Source organism: Scomber japonicus, chromosome 5 (assembly GCF_027409825.1).
Source record: "Scomber japonicus isolate fScoJap1 chromosome 5, fScoJap1.pri, whole genome shotgun sequence".
In the NCBI taxonomy this organism is placed as follows: Eukaryota; Metazoa; Chordata; class Actinopteri; order Scombriformes; family Scombridae; genus Scomber; species Scomber japonicus.
The window spans coordinates 31,142,201-31,166,136 of NC_070582.1; the positions used below are offsets into that span (position 1 = coordinate 31,142,201).

At 37.9% G+C, this 23,936-nt stretch overlaps 1 protein-coding gene across 3 annotated transcripts in view; it reads left to right on the forward strand.

Moving 5' to 3' along the window:
- The first annotated feature begins 1,651 nt into the window (after window positions 1–1,651).
- Window positions 1,652–23,936, forward strand: part of ndrg4 (NDRG family member 4) — a 43,578-nt gene continuing 21,293 nt past the window's right edge. For 2 of the 3 annotated variants that reach the window (XM_053320059.1, XM_053320060.1), the window contains exons 1-2: window positions 1,652–1,725; window positions 23,231–23,321. In XM_053320059.1, the coding sequence (XP_053176034.1) occupies window positions 1,652–1,725; window positions 23,231–23,321 (165 nt within the window). Of the gene's footprint in view, window positions 1,726–23,230; window positions 23,322–23,936 lie in introns of those variants that run through there. The other variant, XM_053320061.1, reaches the window with a different exon arrangement.

Here is a 23,936-nt window from a genome sequence, read left to right on the forward strand (position 1 = left end):
GTCATAAAAGTTGATTGAATTTGGTGCAGGCTCGGGTTTAACGCTGCCCCGAATCTGCCAGTCTTTGCTTGAACGCTGCTGGCAACGCTTGAAAGATTGAGGATGGTGGAAAAAAATATGATGTTTGGGTGCTCTTTTGTAAAATGAATGATCCAGTTAGACACTTAAATCTGTTAAAACACTTCAATCTATCAGGATAATCCTATTTTTGACATTGAAATGATAATAAGATTCACAAAAGTTATGTATTTTTCCAGTATGTGGGTGATTTAAACCATGACTTCACTATGAGCAGAAAGATGAACATGTAACAAAGTTTATTATTCGCCATGGCGACACTGTCAATGTCCCATTTTTGTTTGGTCCTCTTATATAATTTATTCGTAGGATCCAGAACTCCACCTCCCTTACCGTTTCCTTGCAGGGGGGTTGTTTTTTTTTAACGCTATTAAAACTTACTAGCTTTTTTCACTCTACGCCACTGCTCTTTCAGCACATGAAACCCGTCATCGAAGCTGAGCCTGTCTTCCCGTTGGGAGCGGGTCTGTTTCTCAGCTCGGGGGGGTTATAAATAGATTTACAAAGAGCAATACACTTCTGCTTTTCTTTTTTTTCCCCCTTACATGAGCAACATGGAGCCGCACAGCAATGCTAGCTCACACCTTATCACTGCTCCAGTTCTAAAGACCATGTGTGAAGAGAGGATATCAGTCAACTGCTTTCATGGGGAAACGCCCGTCCCAGAAATATCAAGCTTTTCCCTCAAATCCAAAAACTGGCATGGTTTATCCTATATTTTTAAAAAAAATATGCACAATAGCTTCAGTATCCATATATTTCCACACACAGAATGGGAGGAGAATTCCAATTTCAGTTTGACTTCAAGGATAAAGAGGCAGTAAGTGAGGTTTTAACTGTCCTTTCAGATTACTAAATGATCTGTTAGTTATGATTCATAGAATTGCTGGTCAATACTGGTTATTCACTGATTTTGGTACATTTTGAACCTTCTTTTTTTGTGTTCCTGGTTCATTCTGTTTTGAAACAACACCTCTTGTTCCTTGGAGTCCCCAAACCCCACTTTTCGCCCCCTCTGCCCTCCCACTCCCTGGCATTTCCAACAGCTAAACAATGGAGGTTGGCACTGCGAGTGAGTCGCTGGGAAAAGCAGGGTTGTTATTACCGTGTTTTGCATGCTGATATATTTCCTCTTTGCTCGATGTTGCTGTATCTCTTGCTCTAATTAGATAGCTTCCTTGTGTCTATTGGGAAATGAGACTACACTATTATTTATGTTAATTACAGTCTGTGTTGTTGCACGTCTTTCTGGCCACTATTAAAGACAGTTAGTCCAGCTTTAAAGATTCACACTGGCTTTTAGATCTTATAGCTACAATATTGAAAGTGGGGTTTCATTCTTCCATTCTTCTTCTTTTACTAATTGTTAACCTTCACATTTTTCTCCCCCATCTCTTATGGCAATCTCTGCAGGCTCCTCCTACCTAATGATACTCACAGTCTGCTCTATGTAGTATTATTGCATGAAATCTCCTTTTCTAATTCTGTGCATATTAATACTGCCTTTGCACCTGCAATGCACCAACACCAGTACAGTAGATCTTGTCTCTTGTATTTTTATACCCGCTGCTAGATGGGGCCTGGATTGTTTTGGAACTTCCCTCCCAAGGCTGGCTGCACGGTTCCACAGAGCCTCCTGCAGACCATGTACGTAGGATTCGTGAAGCCACCGTACCAACTCACATAACGTACCATACCGTGCCACACAGGTCCCTCCTTTATCCAGCCTGTGTGGATCTATCTATGGCATTTCCGTCCATCCGTTCCATTCTGTCAACCAGTCAGTCCAGTGTTTCATATACTCATTCCGCAAGCAGCAGCCGACAAATGATGCCCCCACAAATCTAATGAAAAATTCATCATCTAGTCGTTAAACAAACATGCATAAGACTTCAAAAGGACCACTCATTAGTCCATCTGTCATCTGACAAATATCTATTTAAAAAGTCATTTTAAACCACAACAGATACTGGAACAGATACTGGGAATTAGACTGGGAGTAAAGCCAGACCCTGAAACTGAAAATTCCCCTCGACAACATTTGGCGGCAACCTGTTCCTGGTGACACACTGTGGTGGTGAGACTCTTCCAGCATGAGTGGTTTGGTATTCATCCCTTTCAGAGTGGATGTTTTTATATTGTATCACAATTATGTGACACAAATTAAAATATGTTATGCCAATTCTCTCGGAGTCATTTACTGCCAGTTGATTCAGTCCAGAAAACACCTCCAACTCAGTCTGAACAGGTGAAAATTAGAAGCTCACATTTCTATTTTGCTACAGCACAATAATAACAATATCAGGCAGCGAGCTTGTATGCTTGAAAAGTCCTTCACTGTTTCAAATGAATAGCTTGTATAAATAGATAATGACTATTTTACAACAATAATGTGCTTTTCTTCTCCAGAATAAATCTTACATTATACACAAAAACGTATAAGGCAATTTTAATTTGAAGGTCACAAAATAAAATTCAAAACAAAATAACACTTTTTTTCATAAAGATACTTCTCATATCCACACTGTGCTCATTCTAAATATCTACTTTTTAAACATCAGTAACAATTAAACAATAACTTATTTGAAGGTGAAATTTCCTGACATTAGAAAAGGTTTGTTGACAAAAAGCAAGACTAGGTAAAAACCTGGTATATGGCTGGATCGTGTACGCTAAACGGGATTTTAATTTGAAACAACGGAGACAGGAAGTGGCAACACGCGGCGTCCACGCAGCGTACTCGCTAACAGCAGCAGCTCAGCTTCAACACAACTACCTGACAGTACTGTGACAAAATAATTTCAACTCAAAGCTCCACTAACATTTTATTTCTCTCAAAAATAAAGCAGGTTATGCTATTCAGTCTGTAATTTAGCTATAATAAAAGTCCAATGTGTTATTTAGTTTAATCAAATCACAAAATATCAATCAATCAAAATAATACATTTATTTTAATCAATGAATAATATGTAAATGTGGTGATATCTGTACATATAGAGCCACAGAGGCAGCGCTTCACTTTACATTCAGACAAAGTAATGTGGTAGCTGTTGTTAGATTTCGTCTGTGAGACCAACATTTATCTTCCAAAAGGAAATTATATCATATATCAAAATGCTGCGGAGACATTAGAGCCAGCAGTACCTCAGCAAAGAGCTGCAACGATCAGTTCATCAGATCATTTTCTCCCCAATGGGATGACGATGGACGCTGATTGGGCCGATCATCTCGGGAGCATGGCAGGTAGATGGTGTCAATTGAAGTATTACCAGGAAACTGATCAGCCTACACCTCTGTTGCCACCAGGCCATATTGAGTATAGAATGAGATTGATTGGGGTTGCAGACAAGAGACCAGCAGTGATGTTAGGCGGCATATATCATCATTTGCTGTATAAAAATGAGCCTGCCAAGTATGTTTGAACATGATTCGTCAGTTTAAAACCATGTGATGTACACCTCCTCAAGCTCAAGGGCTTATTCTAAGGTAACAAAAACAAAACATTTCTTATTTTCATGGGATTTTACACTAATTAAAACTTACAAATATTATATTTCCATTTTTGCCATGTACATTCCGCTAGAGGTCACCTTACACACTCATCCTTTCAACATTAAGACAGACTGTGAGATGCAGTTGAAAGCTCTGACAAAAAGCTAGTGGACTTTGAGGTTCTTTTTCAAAATAACTTAATGATAATTCTAATAAATGTATATTACAACACATATCAAATGCTTTTTAACTACCATCCAATAGCTGTCAGACTATATTTTTGTATAAGAATATACACTATCGCAAGATTAGCTTCAGAATTTATTGCTAAATAGGCTCCCAGTTCAACCGTGCTGGTTTGTTTGTGGTTATGGTTGTACAGCAGAGCTTCTCTCAGACCTGAACTTGAACTGGTTAGTGTGTGGCATATTGCTGTCTTTCAAATCTGGTACTAGTTTTACTCAAAGTCATGCCTGACATTGTTGTATGCACTTAAAATTGTCCATTAAAAATGACAAAACTAGAACTACTTCAAAGCTACAGTCTGTGCTGGAAAAGAAAGATCGATAACCTGAACAAAACATGCCTTCATGCTGGAATTGTTCTGTAATAATCTCACTTGTAATCATGCACCACAGTTGCAAAAGAATACATGCATTGTTTTATTTATTTTTAGTAGACGCTAGCTTGGGGTCCGTTGTCTTTTTTTGTTGTTGTTGCCATAAATCATCAGGTGTATGATAACATTTGAGATCAGGACTATCAGTGACACTGCTTATCCCTCACTGTCTTTCAGTGAAACACCACATCATATATCTACAAGGCCCATGTTTGCTAGCAGCCCCCCACCTACCCCTGTATGTCAAATCCCATCTGTGCGTGAGATACATTTTGCATGGGATCCATTTCTCAACATCAAAAAGACTTGACACGGCTTGATTAATATACTCACAAAGAAATGGAGCATAAAGCATGTCCTGTCATCACACATACACACATGATTTTTTTTTCTAAATTTGTGTTATCTATTGCTGTCACCCATCAGCTTTTAAATGCCAGCCTCGCCAATGGTTGTCATGTTTGATTGTCTGAGTCAGTCTGGAAGGAACTGCAGGTTCCACACATCTCTGCATGCTTTTCATTTGTTATAGAGCTTTAGTGTGTACGCAATATAGTTATATAAGAAGGCTTAGAAGAGCTATGGTGACGATCATTACCTCAGTAGAAGTGCAGCATATTCATCATGTGTTAAAAGGCAGAAATACTTTTTTGTGTTCACGTGGTTACAGCAGAAAAACAAGTTCATCGTCAGTATGTGTTTGGAGCCAGAGTGGATGTCATGATGTGTAGACTTCATTAAGTGAACTCTGCTGCTGACATATTGGTTATTGAATGTCTGCACTGTGCTGCTCTGTGGTCACTAATGGAGGACTTCTATTAAAATGGAGGATGGCACACCAGAGGCAATAGCGTCATGTAATGTGTGGAAACATGAGTTTGGTTTTTGCCCTCAAGACAAGCTGTTATTAAAAAACCTCAATGATGTAAAATTCTGTGCAGCTAGATGTTGTACTGAAATAGAAATGTTAATAACTGATTGTGTGTTCATTGTTTATGCAGAAGAAAATAGTGACCTACCAAGCCAAATATATTATATGCAGTGTGTTTTCAAATAGCCTCCTCACATTCACATCCATTTTACAAACTTAGTGTCGCTAATTAGCAATAGCTAACCATTAGTCGTAGAAATGAATCACTGTGTGGTCTACTAGTTCAATAAATGTAGAGATGAGTAGCAGAGGTGACTTCATTTTTTTAATGGACTTTATGTATATTATATTTTCTAGTTTTAGGGCTGGAACCAAAATCCCCAAAAGATCTATTGTTCCATTTATCTCTAGTGGCATCTGGTGGTGTGGAAATAGTTTAGCTAACGTTTAAATGTATTTCTCTTTCAGATTTCTGTCTCCAATGCAACATTTGTGGTGCTCACAGTATTAAAAAAAAAGAAAATCAATATTTCTCCTCCACTGTAATGAGATTAACTGTCACTTTACAAAAGATAAAGTTAAAACATTTCAGAGCTATTTTATTGGTGGCCTTTGCTTCAATGTTAAAAGCTAACATTAAGACACATTTTACAAAGTTGGCAGTCCAAACAAAATTTCACTCAAATTCTTTTTTAAATGATTATTATTAAGTCATGAATCTAAAATACTTACCACTAGATATCACTAGAAGTACTTCTATTTATATAATTTAAAAGAGTCAACCATTTTATTTGTTTTTCATTATTATTTTATTATAGATGGGGTATATCATAGAGCTTTTTCTGGGAAATCATAACCCCTTTATCCCTCTACATGATTTGGCTTTACACCTTTAGTCCTAGTTGGAAATAAAATACAAACCAGTCTGGGTTACAGCCTCTTTTTCAGGGGACACTCTGGTAAAAACCATGTGTTTGTGAAGGAAACAACTGCGGTTTGCTCAGGAAACCATTCATCCCCTCAGCGTGCTTCACTGAGCTTTGCCTCTTGACACCTGGTTCTCCGTTCGGCTTCAGGAAGGAGTCCGGCAAACACTCCCCTCTCCCATAAGTGTACTGCTGGTGGCCACACACTGTCTATCCGTCTGCCCCTGCTGGCATCCACCCTGCAGCTCTGGGATTGGATCATAGAAACACAACCCCTAGAATGGACATTTGGTTGAATTTTTCAGTGCCTGCCGGACGATCCAACTGTGCCATTCAACTTGAGCCAAATGAATGCAAGTCATGTTGTGCTAATGTTGGTGAATAAGGCTAGGATGGATTGTTTGGCTTTTGCTGATGGCCTTAGTTTGCTGGTAGATGACAGGTTGATGTCACACTTGTCAGCAGATCATCTGTATGTTGATTAAAAAGTCCTTAAGACATAGTCAGTTTAGTTCATCCAGTTCAGTTTGCTTCAGTTCAGTTTGATGTGCTGGATGGGGTTGAGATTAAGTTCTTCCAAACCAAACTAGAATTGTTTTTTCCATCCACCTGTTTGAATATGCATCTGTTTCAACAAAGCGCTATTGAAACACACTTAGTGAATAAATCATGATGTACATGTAACGTGAATTACACATCACTCAAGCTTCCTCTCTGTAATAGTCCTCAAATAAATACATCACGTTTTTCACAGTCATAGATAGATAGATAGATAGATAGATATTTTATTGTCCCTATGGGTAAATTTGATTTGGACTCTACAAAGCTAGACCTGTCAACATATATAGACAACCAACACCAGCAGTTGGGCAAAACATTAAAGAGTACACAGAAATACAATATGAATAATTTCAAACATTGAAAAATACACACTGTTTTATGTTTGACAGGTCCAAAAATTTGCACAATAGTACAGGATGAAAGTTATTTAAATTTTTCTCTTGACACTTATTTTTCCTATGAATTCTATGGAAAATAGGAGAGAATCTTCCTCGAACGCTTGCCACACAGTTTAAAGACTACACTATTATCTAAGATATCATTAAACACTGCAGAAAATTTCCCTTGACTAGAACAAAAGGGGCCTAGCCCACACAACAACAACAATAGCCCCAGACCATTATTATCTCTAACTATGCATTCAGGCAGGTAGTGTTCTCCTGAGATCCACCATAACAGATTTGTAGTGGAGCATGTGTCACTGCTCTAGTCCAATGGCGGTGTGATAAACACAACTGCAGCCAACGCTTGGCATTACTCATGTTGATCTTAAGAGTGCCACTGCTCTGCCATGGAAACCCACATTGTGAAGCTCCCAACAAACAGTTCTTGTGGAGTCTGTTTTTCAACACAGTTTGGTTCTGTGAGCTTGTTTGGTTTACCACTTCAGGGTTGAGTTGTTGTTGCTTCTAGACATTTCCACTTCATAATTAGCACAGTGCTCTATTTTGTGCCCCATAAAAAATTGAAGAAATTCAACAAAGAAAGGAATATTCATGATTGTACCCTGCTTGCTGCTAACAATCCCACAATACAATGTGTCACATTTTATTGATGCAAACGTGACATGGGAACTGACTTAGTGAATAAATCAGGATGTACATGAAACAGTAGCAGTACTAACGGTACTAACATTGAGATGATTGATGAACTCAACAAAATGAACTGCAAAAACATTTACCCAAGAGCTGAGGGTTAACAAGGTGCAATTTTCAGGAACACTGGTGCAGTCTTGCTGGACCTGCCCTCTAGCTTTATTCTAACACTGACTTGACTAAATCAGCAGATTCTAGGGAGCAGTCTACAAGCCTTTAATATTAAATGCCACCGTGCTTTGGTTTGGTGGGAATAGGTTTTTGTCCACAGACTGTTAAGCTTGCTCAACTTTATATTGGGGCTATGAATCAAAGGGAGAGCCTGTGATGAGGCAGTGGGTTGATGTTATTATTTACAGTAGGGTCTGAATTTACAGAATGAAGGAGATAACAGCTATAGGGGACTGCAAGTGTCTTCTCAGCCTTTATTCTGGTAGTACACAGGGTTGTGCAGTTTTTCAGTATTAAAGCTGTTTTATTAAACTTCACACACTGCATTCAAATTTGCGGAGGCTGGGGCTATTTATGAACACTTATCTGTGTGTGTGTGTGTGTGTGTGTGTTAAATAAGGTGATGATTTAAAAGAACAGATGTGCTCAGCCTTGATTGATTAAAATACTGTGAAAATGACCAACAGAGTAGCACTGGCCTCTTGTCCACAGTCCCACTTAGGATGGAATTAATGAGGCAAATAACTGTATGCAAACCCAGACATGGACAGGCTTCACCTTAATCACTGCTCACATCTCAGGAAGTGCCAGCTCTTCACGAGCCAACACACTCCATCATTCCTGCAAGCATGTTTAAGGATATAGAGCAGGATATCAGAGCAGGTTTGAGTAACAGTTATGTATAAAATAATTCTTGGCATGCAGGTTGTAGATAATGTAGGTTATTATAAAGTGTCCAAATATACAACTCTGTATCTAAATTATCATCATATAATGATTTTTTTTTGTGCCCTCTTAAATTGCTATGCTATAAAACAACTTGAGCTGGGCTAGATAGCTGGAATCAATATCACAATATTAATTAGGATATCTTCCCAATATCAAACTATATTACTGGATGGAAAATGTTTGCAAAATTACGAATCAAACTAATGTTGAGTGCAATTAATTGTGTGTCACATTTAAATACTTCATCAGATAACACTTCATACATAAAAAGCTAAAAATCCACCCTTATTTTCACCTCTTTTCTGCATTTCGTGTCCAACATGGTATGGACAAAAAAGTTAAAGTTGAATAATTTGGTAAAATAATAGCACAATACAATTATGTCAGCACAATACAATTATTTAATTACAATATTTAATTGATCAGCCTTGCTCAGTCCCCAGAGGCAGCTGTTGTAAATCTGAAGTCATTTATCATCGCCTCAAGTGATGTCACTTGAGTCAGCGTCGGTTGAGTTTGAAGACTAAAAACTAAACAAAAAAATCTGACAGGGCTAGGAGTGAGATGCTAAATAGGTGGAGTGCTCTTTTTTCTCATCTGCTATGATTAAAAGCTTGTTTGTTTGCAGCTAACTTATAGTATTTCAGCTTTCTCTATATATATTCAATCAGAAAAGGGAACAGTCTAGTTTCCTAATACCAGATGTTAAATGGGTCTACAATTGAATTCCAGGTAGCATTAAAAAGCTTTAACATTACATTTGTCTTTGTGAAACCTGCCCAGACCTCAGAGGAAAAGTGGAGATTAAAGAGTCTTGTTGCTGTGTCCTCTGCACATCTTAACTGCTAGAAACTAACATTAGCTTTACCCTTGCACTGTGACTGCTGTAATGAGTCCAGCTCACAGCAGAGCCTCAGACCTTTTAGGGGGAGTCACCGTCTTATGCCCCCGACTTTGACGCCACCACTGAGGGCTAAGGCGAAAATAGAGCTCTGAGTGAGTGTGTTGTCAAAAGTGTGAGATTACAACAGTGAGTTAAATCACTCCCTGTGTCCCTTTTGTTTTACCTGAATAGTCTTGCAAAGCTCATAGCATGAAGGCTGAAATACATGGCATTCAATCCAAAAGTAAGGCTGCTTTTCTTACAGCCTGTAATGCTGACTTTTTGGGTGTGGTGTGTAACACTTTTTAAAGAGCTTTCATCTGACAGTACTGACAAGGAAGCTTTTTCTGCCATAAGAGAAAGTGCTGCTGAGGGTCTGGAGCTGATAGCTGATATTTAATATTTAATTCTCCACTTCGACATTGATCTCCCTGCTCTGGCTGCTAAGCCACAGAAGACTCCTCCAGACATTCAGCAGCTATAAATAATTTAGAGTTTCATTTCAAATGTTGGAAAGAGCTGGATTACTCACTGTGATTTAAAAGATATTTGTAAGTAGTGCCCTGATTGTAGTAGGCTACTTCTGTTCTTGTGATGGGGTGTAAGAACACGCATATCTGTAGGATGTGTATCGGTTCATTTTATGTGTTTGTGCACTCCAACTTTGCCCACAGACCAACAGGTCAGTCAGTTATTAACACCTCTGCTCTGCTTGACTGGAGAAGTTCCTCCAGGAATCACATCCACTTAATTCAGTAACACCAGCCGAAAGACATCAAATCAGCTAAAAGGAAACATGATGGCAGATAAATGAAATGAAGACTGCTGTTACTTATTTATATAGATTATATATAGTCTGTTTAGTTTTAACTTCACTGTAATACAGGTAGATTTTTACACATTCTTTATGTGGTTTTGATATAAACCAGAATTTGTTTTAAACAAAAAGAGAATTATTAGTGTCTCATTCAATAGCTGAAGGAATATAGGCTACATTACTATTGTCTGGAAGTGTTTAAGCAGCTTTAACAATTGTTGCTTTACATACAGTCTGTAAAATTAATTAAATTAAAAATGTATATTTTGCAAATGAATGTGTGCCTTCCCTAGTTAACCATTCTTCTTTTTCTTTTATAAGGTAGTTATAATCTTAGTTTTTGCGTTAGCATGCTAATGTTGATTAACCCTACTTCATACTACTAACTACTGCATTTCCTCAAACAGTGGCCGGGGCATTTTTTTAACTGAACTGCAGAGTGGGGCATGTCTTTGTTTGAATTTCTTATTTCAGAAGTATATTTTCTTGTATTTCAGTATTTTAAACATCACTTATAATCCATTTACTCCAACATGCATGCATTCTTTAGCCAAGTTACCCTTGTTACCATGGTTACCAATGCTCATGTAGTGTTGCTGTCATTACTATTATTAAAAAATACACTGTCGTCCCCGTATTATTACATCTTCTCCATTACCCTCCCCTCTCTGTAACTTTTGGCTAGTGGGCTAAATATCTTCTCATAGAACTGGAGTTACATTACACTATTTATGCTTAACTGACATGCAGACTATAACACACACCAGGAGTTTATCCACACTTGTTTTTTCCATTGCCTTTCTTTTGGACTGGCTTTTAAATGACTACCATTTTTTATTTGAGGACATAAGGTAAGCAGCTAGCTAGCTAAAAACTCCCATCTTGCTTACTTACTCTTGAAAGCTAGCTAGCTTACTCATGAGGATATGCTGTTAGTGTAACCACATTGTTTCAACGCCGATGTTTTCTTATGTTTATAAAAAGCTAGTCATTTTCGAAGACTAGTTTCAAAGCTACGACGGCATATTAGGGCATTTTTTTTCTCTAAATATTACCACCCGCATGGTGTGTATGGAGGAGTGGGAGGGAGAGATAGAGTATCCATATCCTTTAGAGGGCTGTTATCCTCTTTGAAGTGTGGCAGCCATATGTCTAATTAATACACTTGAGCAGAGTCGGTAACCTTGTAGCCTGACAGAACTGGAGGAGAGGCAGGAGACATTGGTGAGCCTCAGCAGTTTTACTCAACATGTTGGAGTCATTGACTGTACAGCTTTTCTAGTATGTTGAGCAGACTATAAAAATGAAAGGGAAGAAGTACATTCAATGTGACACTTGTGTCCCCCTACCAAAGTTTCAGCTTCAGTACTTTTATGACGGCAGTTTCCACATTTTTCTATGTTAGACAAACCACTCTGAACCTGTCTTGTTTTCTGTCACATATTTTCTCTCTTCCTCTCTGCCTCTCTCGCTTTCTGCTGTACCAGTTTCCAGGTATTGATTCTGTGATTGTACATTAGATCAGATGTTTCCCCTCCACATGGCTGTGCAATTGATTTTCTGTCTGACAGGAAGCTTCACTGTGAACCTTTTTACTGTCCCTGCATCCTCTTAAAGTAACACCCGGTCCCAGCCTGGTCTCAGTAGATAAGTGCAGGCCTGAATTTCTTTCACAGTGCACCCATGTGTACATAACACAAAAATTGGTGTCGTCTAGTAGAGTTGTGTAGCAGAGACATATGCAATATACAGATACATGCACATGAAATGGTGTTTTATTGCTATTTCAGAGGTCTTTTACCCTGAGAAAAATAATATTTGGGATTTTAGAAAAGGGAATAGTTGTATTTTTTAGACAGTAAATTTAAAACAAATTTAAATCTGGACTAATCAATATTTTCATATAAAAATTAGGACCCTTCGCTATGGTGAATTTTAGCCTCTTTTAGCCAACAAGTCCACTCTCATCAGCCCCGTCTCCAGCAGCAACAGCAGGCAGGAAAACTTGTGATAAACCTGCTGTGCACTAGACCGACAAATTGAACACAGAGCTAAAAGGAGAGGAAATAGCAGGCTAATCATTGTAATTGGTGGTCAGAAACATGATTACAGCTGAATGTTAATGTTGCTCCATCTCTGATGTAATTAGGTCACTGTTTGCTAATACGTCAGTCATGTGATGATGCTATTTGTCAATATTGTGTTTGAATGAGATTTTCTGCCCCCAGGTGGCCACAAAATCAATTAATGCAGCTTTAAAATAATTATTTCAAACTACTTCCAGCTTCATTGTAAACTACTTTAGTACTGGTCTAAAGAGTTCAGATACTCCAGCACAACTGTTGTAGAACTTTAAATCTCATTGCACACCAGGTATTCTTTACTTCTATTTGAAATATGAGTTTTTGAATGTTGTAATAGATTTTACTAATTAAAAAAAGAAAGTGTACATTTTCATTCCTGGTAAGTGTATGTTTATTATTTAACAACATGCAATACATATAACATACATACAGTACATAAAATATCCTATATAACCTACTTCTTTACATGCCTGCTACCAATGTTTATTCTTTATTCATTTTAGTACATTTAAATCTTAATATTTACTATATTTCCACCAATATTTACAGTCCATGGTACATTGACGATATGTTGCACCACTGCATATAATGGTTAGCCCCTGATTAATATGTTTTTTATTGTCGTATTAATATCTCCAAATTTGATAGCCATGTGATCGTATTATGCTTATATATTTGACAGTTTGGCAGCTTGACGAGCGAACGTGTGTGTGTGTGTGTGTGTGTGTGTGTGTGTGTGTGTGTGTGTGTATGTGTGTGTGTGTGTGTGTGTGTGTGTGTGTGTGTGTGTTAAAAATGCACCATTGGCTCCAAAAAAAACATCCACAGATCTCTTTGTTATAGGCTGTCAACAGTTAATTTTGGTCAAAGTTAAAAATAGCACCATCTTTGAATGCTAGATTAGACTCATTCTTTAAAATTGCTGCTAATCACACACTCACAGTGAGTTATGATAACCAGGAAAAAAAACAACTGGAAAACATGATCATTACTTGCATCAGCAGGTTTAATTTCAGTAGTTTTTTTGATTTGGTGTCAGCTCATAGAGATTGATGACATGTTCTCCACTCAAACGTGAGCCTGTAGATGATCACAAGTTGTTTTGGAGGTTGGGATCCCTGCCTCTGCTCGGATCATTGTAAAAAGACGATAATGTGGCCGCCTTTAATCTGTCTGTATCTGAGCAGCACAGACAAAAAATCCAAGACAATAGGAACAGGGTCTTATAAGCCTGTATAAACCTGAGGAGGAGGAAGAAAACAAGAAAAGGTTACTGTGCGAGATGTGTAATTTGGCAAGTTGTTGTTATGAATGGAGAAAAAAGAGGGTATTATGTGTAATTCAAAACAGGTAAATGGAAAGGGTACAGCAATAATGACATATCTATGAGTTATATAATGTAAAGATAGTGTTCATACAATGGTATCAGCTCTGCTTTTGATGCTTTATGAATAACACAGTATGAAATGAAAAGTAAAGTCTAAAGAAATAAATGTGATTTGTTACAAAGCTGACAGTAAGAAACAAATGAAAGCAACATGATAACAAAGGAGATGTGTAAATTGACAGGATGGTCTTATGAGATGGTGGGAAAATAAAAAAGCAGCCAGTAGAAGGTGCGGCAGACCCGATGGGACTAAGCTGGGTTGTCATAGCAACCCTGTCTGAGCAGAACTAAAAAGAAAGGCAAAAAAAGAAGCGAAGGAGGGAGAAAAAAGAAAAGAGGACAGGTTCAATTTGTTCTCCTCATTAAACTGCTGTAAAAGAGGGCCATTTTCTCCTCAAACTAGAGGAAAAAAACCTCTTTGGTTTGAAAGAAAAGCTGTTTTTTTGGCAACTCTTCTTTGTGAGAGCGAGGACAGAAAACAGGCTGGTACATAACTTCTCACCCACTGACACTTTGGCTACATGACCGCAGTTAGTTGAGGGATGAAGGGAGGCTTTGAAGTTAGGCCCTACACTGTGGAAAGTGGACTGTAATGAACACAGACCTCAATGTTTAACTCAGTGTCTTTTTTACTGGCAGTGTCAAATGCACAACACCGCTTAAGGAGATGACACCAAACATAAAGGATCCATGGTGTGGAAAGACACAGTGATATGTCCAAAAAACAAAATATATGAATGTATACAACATATAAAATCATCTACATATATGAAAACACACTTGCTGTCTAGGATAATGTAAAGAAAACTGCGTGGTAACTTGACCTTTCCCAATGTGCATTTTTGTCTTTGTGTTATCTTACAAAACATCAGCAGTTACGGATAAAGTATTCTACCGAAGTCCACTTTAAGCCAAGAAAAGTACTAAAGTCCAAAGGTTTTCTTCTCCAATTGTAGCTTCTGAAGCTGACTTGTGTGAATCTGGGTTAGATCTGAAGTTTACACAACCATTGCATCAACCAGCTGTGAAGGCAGAGGACATCATTTTTTTATTATTGTTTTTGTGTCAAATTTAGTTTTGATTTTTTTTAAATTTAGATAGATAAGCTAGATAAGATTAGATATATAGATGTGGTAGTATGTAGTCAATTTATCAAAATACACCTACTTAAAATTGTCCTCCTTTTGACTGTGTGTTTAGGCAAAATGTGTAATGAAGTAGTGCTTATTGTCTACAAATTCAACAACAAAGAGAAACGCTTAGACACAAATTTGTCTGCGGTGGTGAAAATTGACAGAAACAAGCATCCACACCAGTTGGAAATGTTTCAATTTGAGAAATAAAAGGTGTATCCCAAGCTTTATGAATCTGTTTCATACACATACAGAGATGAGAGGAATAAAGAGAGAGAGGGAAATAACAAAAAGAAATAGGGTCTCTGGTGAGTTCTGAGTTCTGTCAGAGGCTGAACTGAACACAAACCAAGCACTGTATCACAGGCTTTAATGTTACTTGATTATGATACCTGCCCTGTAAGCACAATTTAGCTGATGAAAATGAAGTAGCAGGATAAGTGACCCAGAGTGTAAAAGTCAACATTCTACACTCCTTATTTAAAGGTCCTGGCTCCAAACATAACTTTGAACTTCAGACTGGCTCCAATGCAAACCAATGTGTGACATCACATTTTTGTCACACATCGGTGTCTATGACACATGCACACATGCACACATTTTCAAAGAGATGCATCCATTGTTAGCTAGCTTCCAGCTATTGACTGTCTGGGGTGAATAAACACAAACGATCCAGAAGTCAAATTTGCATGTCTGATGTGAGGAGACAATTTTCTTTGCTTTCTGTCCAAACACAAAGTCTGAACTATCTAAACACACTGCTCCTACAACACTTTAATACTGTGCATAGGAAGAACTATGCATTAAAGAATTGGTACAAAAATACTGTCATTGTGTGTTTCCCCATACAGTATTTCTGTACTAGGCTGTGATGGAGGGATAGTAACAAAAAGAGTAATTTTTCTAAAAGACTGTGACTTTAGGAGAAACCCCCCCCACTTGATTTGATTACCTCTATAGATAGGAGGGACAATTAAAGTGAAGTGATGGATATGTGAGTGTTGTTTTAAGATGCACATGACAAATATGAACCTATCATTAACGACAAAATATACAAAACTGTATGCATTGTATAAAATATTCACCTTATCAGATTTTCCCCATTATATGCAGATACAAAATGTACAGACTTGTACAAACACAACCTATTAAAAAAACACCTTTTGTTTTTTTACCATTATATGCTGCATAACTAAAATGTTTAAATGGAACCAACAGCAATACTGAGAATTTTACTATTCTTAAAGTGTTACTCTTAGCATCAATAAAAAGGTTTATCCTGAAGGTGGAAGTCAAAAAATGCAAAGACTACACAGTGACTACACGTAGCAATCTGCCCATTGATTTTGACATATTTTGGGTAGAATTAAACCTGTTGCCTGATGGTGGCACTTGAGAACCACAACTACAGCAAACTCTATCCGGCCAAAGTTTTCAATATAGCCGCTTAGGGACCAAATAAGTGGAAATTTTGACTTGATGGTGGTGCTGAACAAAATGTGCAAAGAAGCACTAAAATGATTCTGAATCATCCTCTGAGTACTGTGAATACTTTTCACCAAATGTCATGACAACCTGAACAGTAATTGGTGAGACTTCTTGCTACAGATCAAAGTGTTTAGCAGACCAAGTGAGCAACAGATCAACCAAAATTAAAAGCCATCAAATTCACACCCATACACTTACAGGAGACACACAAGACTCACTTGTGAGTTCTGAAATGTATTATCAACATTTTTTTTAATTAAAAGACCAAAAAGAAGGCCATCATAGATGTGAAGTTGCACACACGTCAAAGCATTGAATCTGAAAAGGACAACACTGGTATCTTTCCACCGGCAGCAGTGGCGTCATTAGGCCAAATATAGCCGATGTAATGCAATGGTAATTGATTTCACAACCAGCTGCCTTACATAAGCATGTCAGACTGAGTAGATATGGTGAGAAAGAGAGGAACGAGCCGGGGTAAGAGAGATGGGATGATGAGATGAAACAGAAAGCGGAATGAGAGCGACAGAATGGAAGTGACAGAGGAGGTTAGAGAGTCATATGCTGGAGTGGGAAGAAAGGGATGAGACACTAGAAGATAGAAAAAGAGAGTGCTTTGAAATAAGAAAAAAAGAAACAACTGTCAAACAGTGGTGATGAATTTGAAAAACACAGACAAAAAAAGAAATAAGAGTTGAGGAGAGCCTGAATTGTCACCTGGCTGTTCAGTCCTCAGTGGTGGAATGTAAATAAGTACATCACTCAAGTAGAACAGTACTTGAGTTCAGCTTCATGCCACTTCACTCTTTTACTCTGACATTAAGAAATATATTACTGATACACTAAATTTAAATGTATAAACATAATCAAAACTAACATGTAAAGACATATGCTCAGTTCATAAAGTACATGTATTCTTATAGATTAAACTATCCAGTATATAAAATTGTTAAACTTACTACCTCAAACAATTACACTAGTAAATGCTATTTACAAATTAATGCATCAGCAATGATAGTCTGATCTGTTATATAATTGAAAAAAGTATGTTTTATTTATTGTATAATTACATGAAATTAAGAATTGTTTTCGTTAATTTAGCGCCCCCATGATTCTACAGTAGCCCAGAACAGACAAACCGAACACTGGCTCTAGTGAGTTTCACAGCCACTGTCTCCTATACCCTTGGGGGGGGGGGGGGGGGGGGGGGGGGTATTTATTAGGTTGTAATCTACAACCTCACCACTAGATGCCACTAAATCTTACACACTGGTCCTTTAAAACTTGCTTATTACACTTATGTAGTTTGGCCTAAGTAATATTTTAGGCATGTTCACTTACTGTTACTATACATAGTCATATATATCCATTATTGCTGTAGTTTGTGGTTTAATAAGTGAGAAGTATGCTACTGTTAGTGTGTAGTGTTGTATAGATATATTTCAGTTTGTTTGTACTGTGTAGAGCCAGTGTTTAGTGCTGATAGTTAATAAACAAAAAAGCCTTTGGCGGAGAAAACATTTTCAAAGCAATGCAAATGTACATAAAATTCTGTCTGATGTACACAGATGGTTCCGGAGGCAAAATGATAGAACGCTGGAAGCAGTTACATAAGAGAGCCAAAGACGGAAAAAAACAAAAACAAAACAAAGCAGGGATTATTGGAGGTTTAAGGGATATATATTCGCTCTTATCAGTAGTACTATTATTACTATTATTAGTAGTGCTATTATTCATCTAGATCATTTTGGTGTGAGTTGCTGAGTTTTGGCAATATTGGCTATATAGATATCTGCCATCCCTTGAAAACAATGGAACTGGATGGTATTCATCTTATGGTGCTCAAAACACCAAAAAAATACATTTGAAAAACAGCAATGTCTCTGTCCCAAAATCATGACCTAGTTACTCAAGATAATCCACAGACCTTATTGTGAGCAGTTTCATGTAAGAACTATTTTCTTTCTACAGAGTTTTAGTCTGGGTTGATGCAAACCTCCTTCCACATAGTGAGACAGTTGGTGGGTGTAGTGAACTAACCCTTTAAATAAGGATGTAATCCTTGAGATCCTTTCTCTATTGTTTTTGCATCTGTGATGTTCTGTGCTCATTTCTGTGCTATTTCGACAGTGTGGGCGGTAATGTAATATTAATTTTCTTTGGATTATCTGTGGATTAAGTTTGCATGTGTTTGTCTGTTCAGGTATGGTGACTGTGATGTGATTAGTTGTTTTGTATGAATGTTAAAAAAATGTCTTCCTTGCTAGAGTAAATATTTTTTGGTCCACCAAACTGGTTCGCAAGGATTCCAGACATGATGCTCAGTACGGCAAATGTAAAACCCATCATCACCACAGAGTAATGTCATTCAGAAATACAGAACAGGAAAATGTATGACGGATTTAAACACGTCAGTGACTTATTATTTTTGGAGAGGAGTGAAGTGCATATAAAGGTGATGACAGAGAAAAACAGCAGACAGACAGCTGTAAAGTGACGATCAAGAGGAAGAGAGGTGGTGTTGTTTGGTCTCGGCTGTCATATTAATACTCCTCATGGTTCCATTCCAGTGGCCTTAGAAAGGTCACATTCACCCATTTATTAAACTTGTCACGGCAGGAGGGAGAGAGGGGGAGGCAAGGTGAAAAAGACAGAAAAACAAAACATTACATCTTTTCTGAAGGTTTGACTGCCTTTTTTTTAGTGTTTATAAATCACCTGTAGACTGTAATATTCTGCTTTCCAAAACAGTTTCAAATTACTTTTAATATAACAATTATATTTTATGTTATGACAGGGATGTGGTCAAAATATGTTAGGCACAAAAACCACTTGGTTAGGGTTAGGAAAATATCATGATCACTTGAAAAATGGTTTATACTTTGTTAGTGTTTATCGTTGTGGCAACAGTAAACACCACAATGTGACAGATTTATAAAAATATCCTATGTCGTGGTTGGAAATGTAACACTCATGGTTAGAAGTGGGAAGTGATTGAACCGTAGTGTCCCATAGCATGTCCATTCTTATAGCAAGCTATCCAGCCAACCAACTACATCTTGTCAAGTCACTTTATCTTGACATCATCTAAACTGCATCACTTTCCTACAACACAAGATGGCATAAACATAACTATAGGTTAGAGTTAAGTTACGGTTGGGGTTAGAAAAAAGTAGTATATGGTGTACCAGGGGGGCCAAGTAGTGTACTGTTTACCAGGGGCACAAAGCAGGGTTAGGGTTCACTTGTGTGATTAATAGGATTAGGGTTAGGGTCATCTTTTAGTAATAAAATGGCAAACAAAACTGTAAAAGATGCCCATTACAAATGACATGTTTTGTTCTGTCCTGAACATATTTAATTTACAATGATTGAAAACAGGGAAAAGCAGCAATTCCTCACATTGTAGAAGATGGAACTAACTGTATCTATTGCATTTCTGCCTGATAAAGTTATCAAAACTTGTGCTTGTCTAATCGATTAATTCACCAATCCTTGCAGCACTAGAATAAGATGATGTTGTTAAATCCATATTATATTAAAAATGTACCGTACCGCAGCTGATTTAATAACTTTGGATGTTTTATTAGCATGTGGATGCTTGAACAAGTGGCTCAGGGTGATTTGAGTGCATTGTCTATTTTAGAGCTGTTAGCACTGTTATGAAATGCAGCTGATTTTGGAGAAATTGTGTCCAGCTCCATCTCTGTTCACAAAGTCACCTTGTGTCTTGTTGCCAGCGGCACCGATTAGTCATATATTATATCTTTGACAGGTGGGGATTTACTTTAAGAAATCAGTGCTGGAACGATGCGCTGTATAATTTCTTAAGGCGGATTTCCCCTTGTAAGCATTGGCTCTGACACTCCAGGGTCACACACAAATGCACACACTTCATCAGCTGCAGGGAGTGACTGTAAGTGGCATCTGGGCTTTGTCTCTTAAAGGGTGTCGGATAAAAACACAGATTGCGCTGAACAACTGCCAGAGAGAGAGAAGAGAGAAAGTAGAAGAGGACAAATGAGGTTGGAGGGAGAAAATGGAAATACGAGGCAGAAAAGAGGAGGCAGAGAGCTGGGTTGGTGTTGATAACCACAGTGAAGGTGTTGCAAGCCCTTTCGGGTTAGAAAGACAAATCAATATTGAAAAAAATCATACATGGAGGTAGATTTGGTTATGTTTGTCAGGGTTTGGAATATTTGCCGTTTGCTGCCGCCCTGATAAAGTGGAAGTGAATGGAATGTTGTTTGTGTTGCTATAAGCAATGTCCAGTGTCCCTGATCCAGACAGACCACAGACCTCACTGTCAACAGTCACCATTGGGAACTACTTTATCAGTAAACAGTAGTTCCAGTAGAGAAGTTTGAATTCTGTGTATTTTCTCTGGACAATAATAGTGTCTGCAAAACAAGAAAAAGAAAATTGAAAGAGAGAAAGAAAGAACCAACAAACTAGAATTCCATGTATTTAAATTAGTAACCCGAGGCTCTGCAAAAGACTTTCACCAACTCCGGACGAACACCAGGCTGGAGTGATAACGTTGTGCTGTCTTTGAAGAGGGCTCAATTTGTAATCATTCAATTTAAATAATTCATTCCTGCTGAAATGTATTAAAATGTCACCTCAATTACTGTTCACATTGCATTTTTTGATTGAAAAGTTGCCATGCTAATTGATGTTGCAATCAAGTTTTGTTCAGGCTACCTCAGGACTTGCCACCAAATTCTACTTGACTTCCCACTTGCTTTTTTCTTTTCTTTTTTCCATTTCTCACTGTGTACGTCCTGAGTAGAGACTCACACAATGGGGAAATTTGCATTATATCAGTGGTATAAAACGGTCTTCAAATAACAATAATATTGTTTATCACAATTATTTCTGAGACAATATATCGTCCAACAAAAGTACTTATCGTGACAGGGGTATGGAGCTCCAATCAAAAATCTCACCTATGGCACCAACACAGTCAGGGTCGGGCCTAACTGAGCTATAGTATTACATTTTCAGCCAACTCACAAACACAGAGCTAATGTTAATTAGCTGGCTGATTTGAGCTAATAAAGTCTTACAACAAACAGCTGTCATCTCCTGCTGGCAAAATCAATGGTTGCTGGCTAGAAGTGAGAAGCCCGTTTTTGTATGAAATCAAGGACCCATTGATTAAAAACTTACTTTGAATTTCGAGCAGTAAACATTTCACTGAGATTATCATTGTAAACTGTATATAGAGAGCTTGACGGACAACATAAAGGCAACAGCAACATGAAGCATTGAGGCCAGCACTACCTCAGGGAGGTGATGAAGTGTCAATAGAAGCTAAATTAGCTGGTTAGTGTGTGTGTGTGTGTGTGTGTGTGTGGTGCGCTTCAGTGTTCCTGTGTTGGTGGACACTGAGTGGCTTTATTGTACTGACCTCACTCTTTGCGTGTGTTATGTTTGTTTGTTGTGTCTGTTTATGATTGTATGTATGTGTGTGTGTGTGTGTGTATGTGCATGGTGTGTGTCTGTGTCCCCAAACACAAAAGGCCAGTTTAATTAGACCTTAATACAGCCTCAGTGTTCTTGTTGTCTGTTGGGACACTAGACTGTGAACTTCCGAGCTCCACTTTTACAGAGTGATCTCGGTCAGTAAGCATCTATGTCGACTCCAATTTGGAGCATGTCTTTATCTCTCAAACTAGAACATCACTTAAGTGCGTTTTTGGAGATACTTTGAACTCAACCGATAATGACTTATTGCAGATATATCGATATTTGTGTTTATGCCGTCCGATATGTGCCGATATATTATATATGTTACATTTTATGTATACTTGTTCCTTTTTTTAAAATTCAAGTTTAATATATACTAAATTCACAGCATCGTTTACTATCATTTTATAAAAATGACATTTATTCTTAAACTGTACTGTAACTGTAATATCATGCCTCCATTAATTGTTTGGTAACCACATTTGAGGGATCATTGCAATAAATGTCTGTTTATATATATATTCTGTATATGTAAGATTATCAACAGGTATATTGATGTCAGAATTTTTTTACTCCCTAATATTGGTATCACATCAGACCCAAAAATCAAGTATAGGTCGGGCTGTAGTAGTGTTTCATAATTTTACTCTTGTTGTTAGAATAAACAGGAAAATGACACTTTACACATTAATAATTATAGCACAATTAAAGGCACTATGTAGAGTTTATGTCCACTAGTGGCGATATAGAGTAATAAAGTAATAGTTTTTATTAGCGACTGCTAGACAGCAAATTTAGATGTAAACAATGCCATTTTAAATGTGTTTTAGGCATCACCTAAAACGTATGCTGGTGAGAAACACTGACTGTAAACAGAAAGTGTTTGTTTACAAGAAAACTCCACAGATCACCATAAAGTTTAGGGTTTACTTCCAGTTTGAATCTGAAGCAACACTGGTTCAATGCCTTTAGTCTTCAGTCAGTTTTCACCCATTTCTGGTCCTATTGTAGCTGTGTGTGTGTGGTTTTTTTAACAAGTGCATCTTCCAATAAATCAGGATAGGTGTGCAGTGAAACTAATTCCCATCTTGATTCCATCTCCTCCGTTTCCAATCCGTTCCTCATCTACCAGCTCTATAGATTATTCTAGTTCAGAAGTTTAATCAGCCAACTGATTCCTTCCATCATTTCACAATGTGGATTTGTGAAATGACTCCATGAAGGATGTCACCGTTTCATTCCATTTAATCGAAACCAAACCTCCATCCTCACGTAACCCACCGGGAGCAATGCAAATGCAGATGAATTATGTATTTTTTTTAAGGTCAAACACAGACATCCCACATGATGAAATGATAGTGTAACCTTAGATGTGTGTGTCTCTGTGTGTGTGTGTGTTTGTGTACATTGCCATGGTGATTCCAGGTTGCTGTCCAGGATGGCGGGGATGAAGGAGCAGCAGTTCACCGAGGAGAAGCCCCTGTTGCCGGAGCAGAGAGGGCTGGACTCAGACATGGTCAGTCAGTCGGCTTTATTCGCTGTGTGTGTGTCCTGTCAAGGTGTCTACACTTTGATCAGTGTGTGTGCCACTCTGATGAACCACTCTGAAGCTCTCGCCGTATTAAGAAAGAGATGTTCGCACTCATTAGCTGTGATGGCTTATAATTAGACAATGTGCTTGTTTACCAGCAGAGGAGGCAATTAATGAACTCCATCCAACCGTGACGCTTTGATAACAACACTATGAAAAGATGAAAGCTCATTTAAGCTGAGAGAGAGTGGTGGAAGACAAAGAGAGAGAGAGGCAAAAACAACAGGCATAGATGAAGCAGTGGGTGGTTACATAAAGGCCACTTATTCCAGTCCACTTGTTTATTACCTCAGCAACAGGTTGGGGTTGAATCAGGGGCTCTCGAACATTTGAGAGCCACTCAACAATGGAGGCGACGGAGATGCCCGATCGTGACTTACGCCTGAAAAAAAGACCAATTTTCTAGTTAAATCTGTCAAACAACCATTTCTAAGTGAAGCGAGTCGGCTATTATTCGTGAAAGCCGTGTGAAGGAAGTGTAAAAAAAGTAGATAAAGAGCGCTCGAGCTAATATAGCAGAACGGTCGAGCTCAAAGAGAA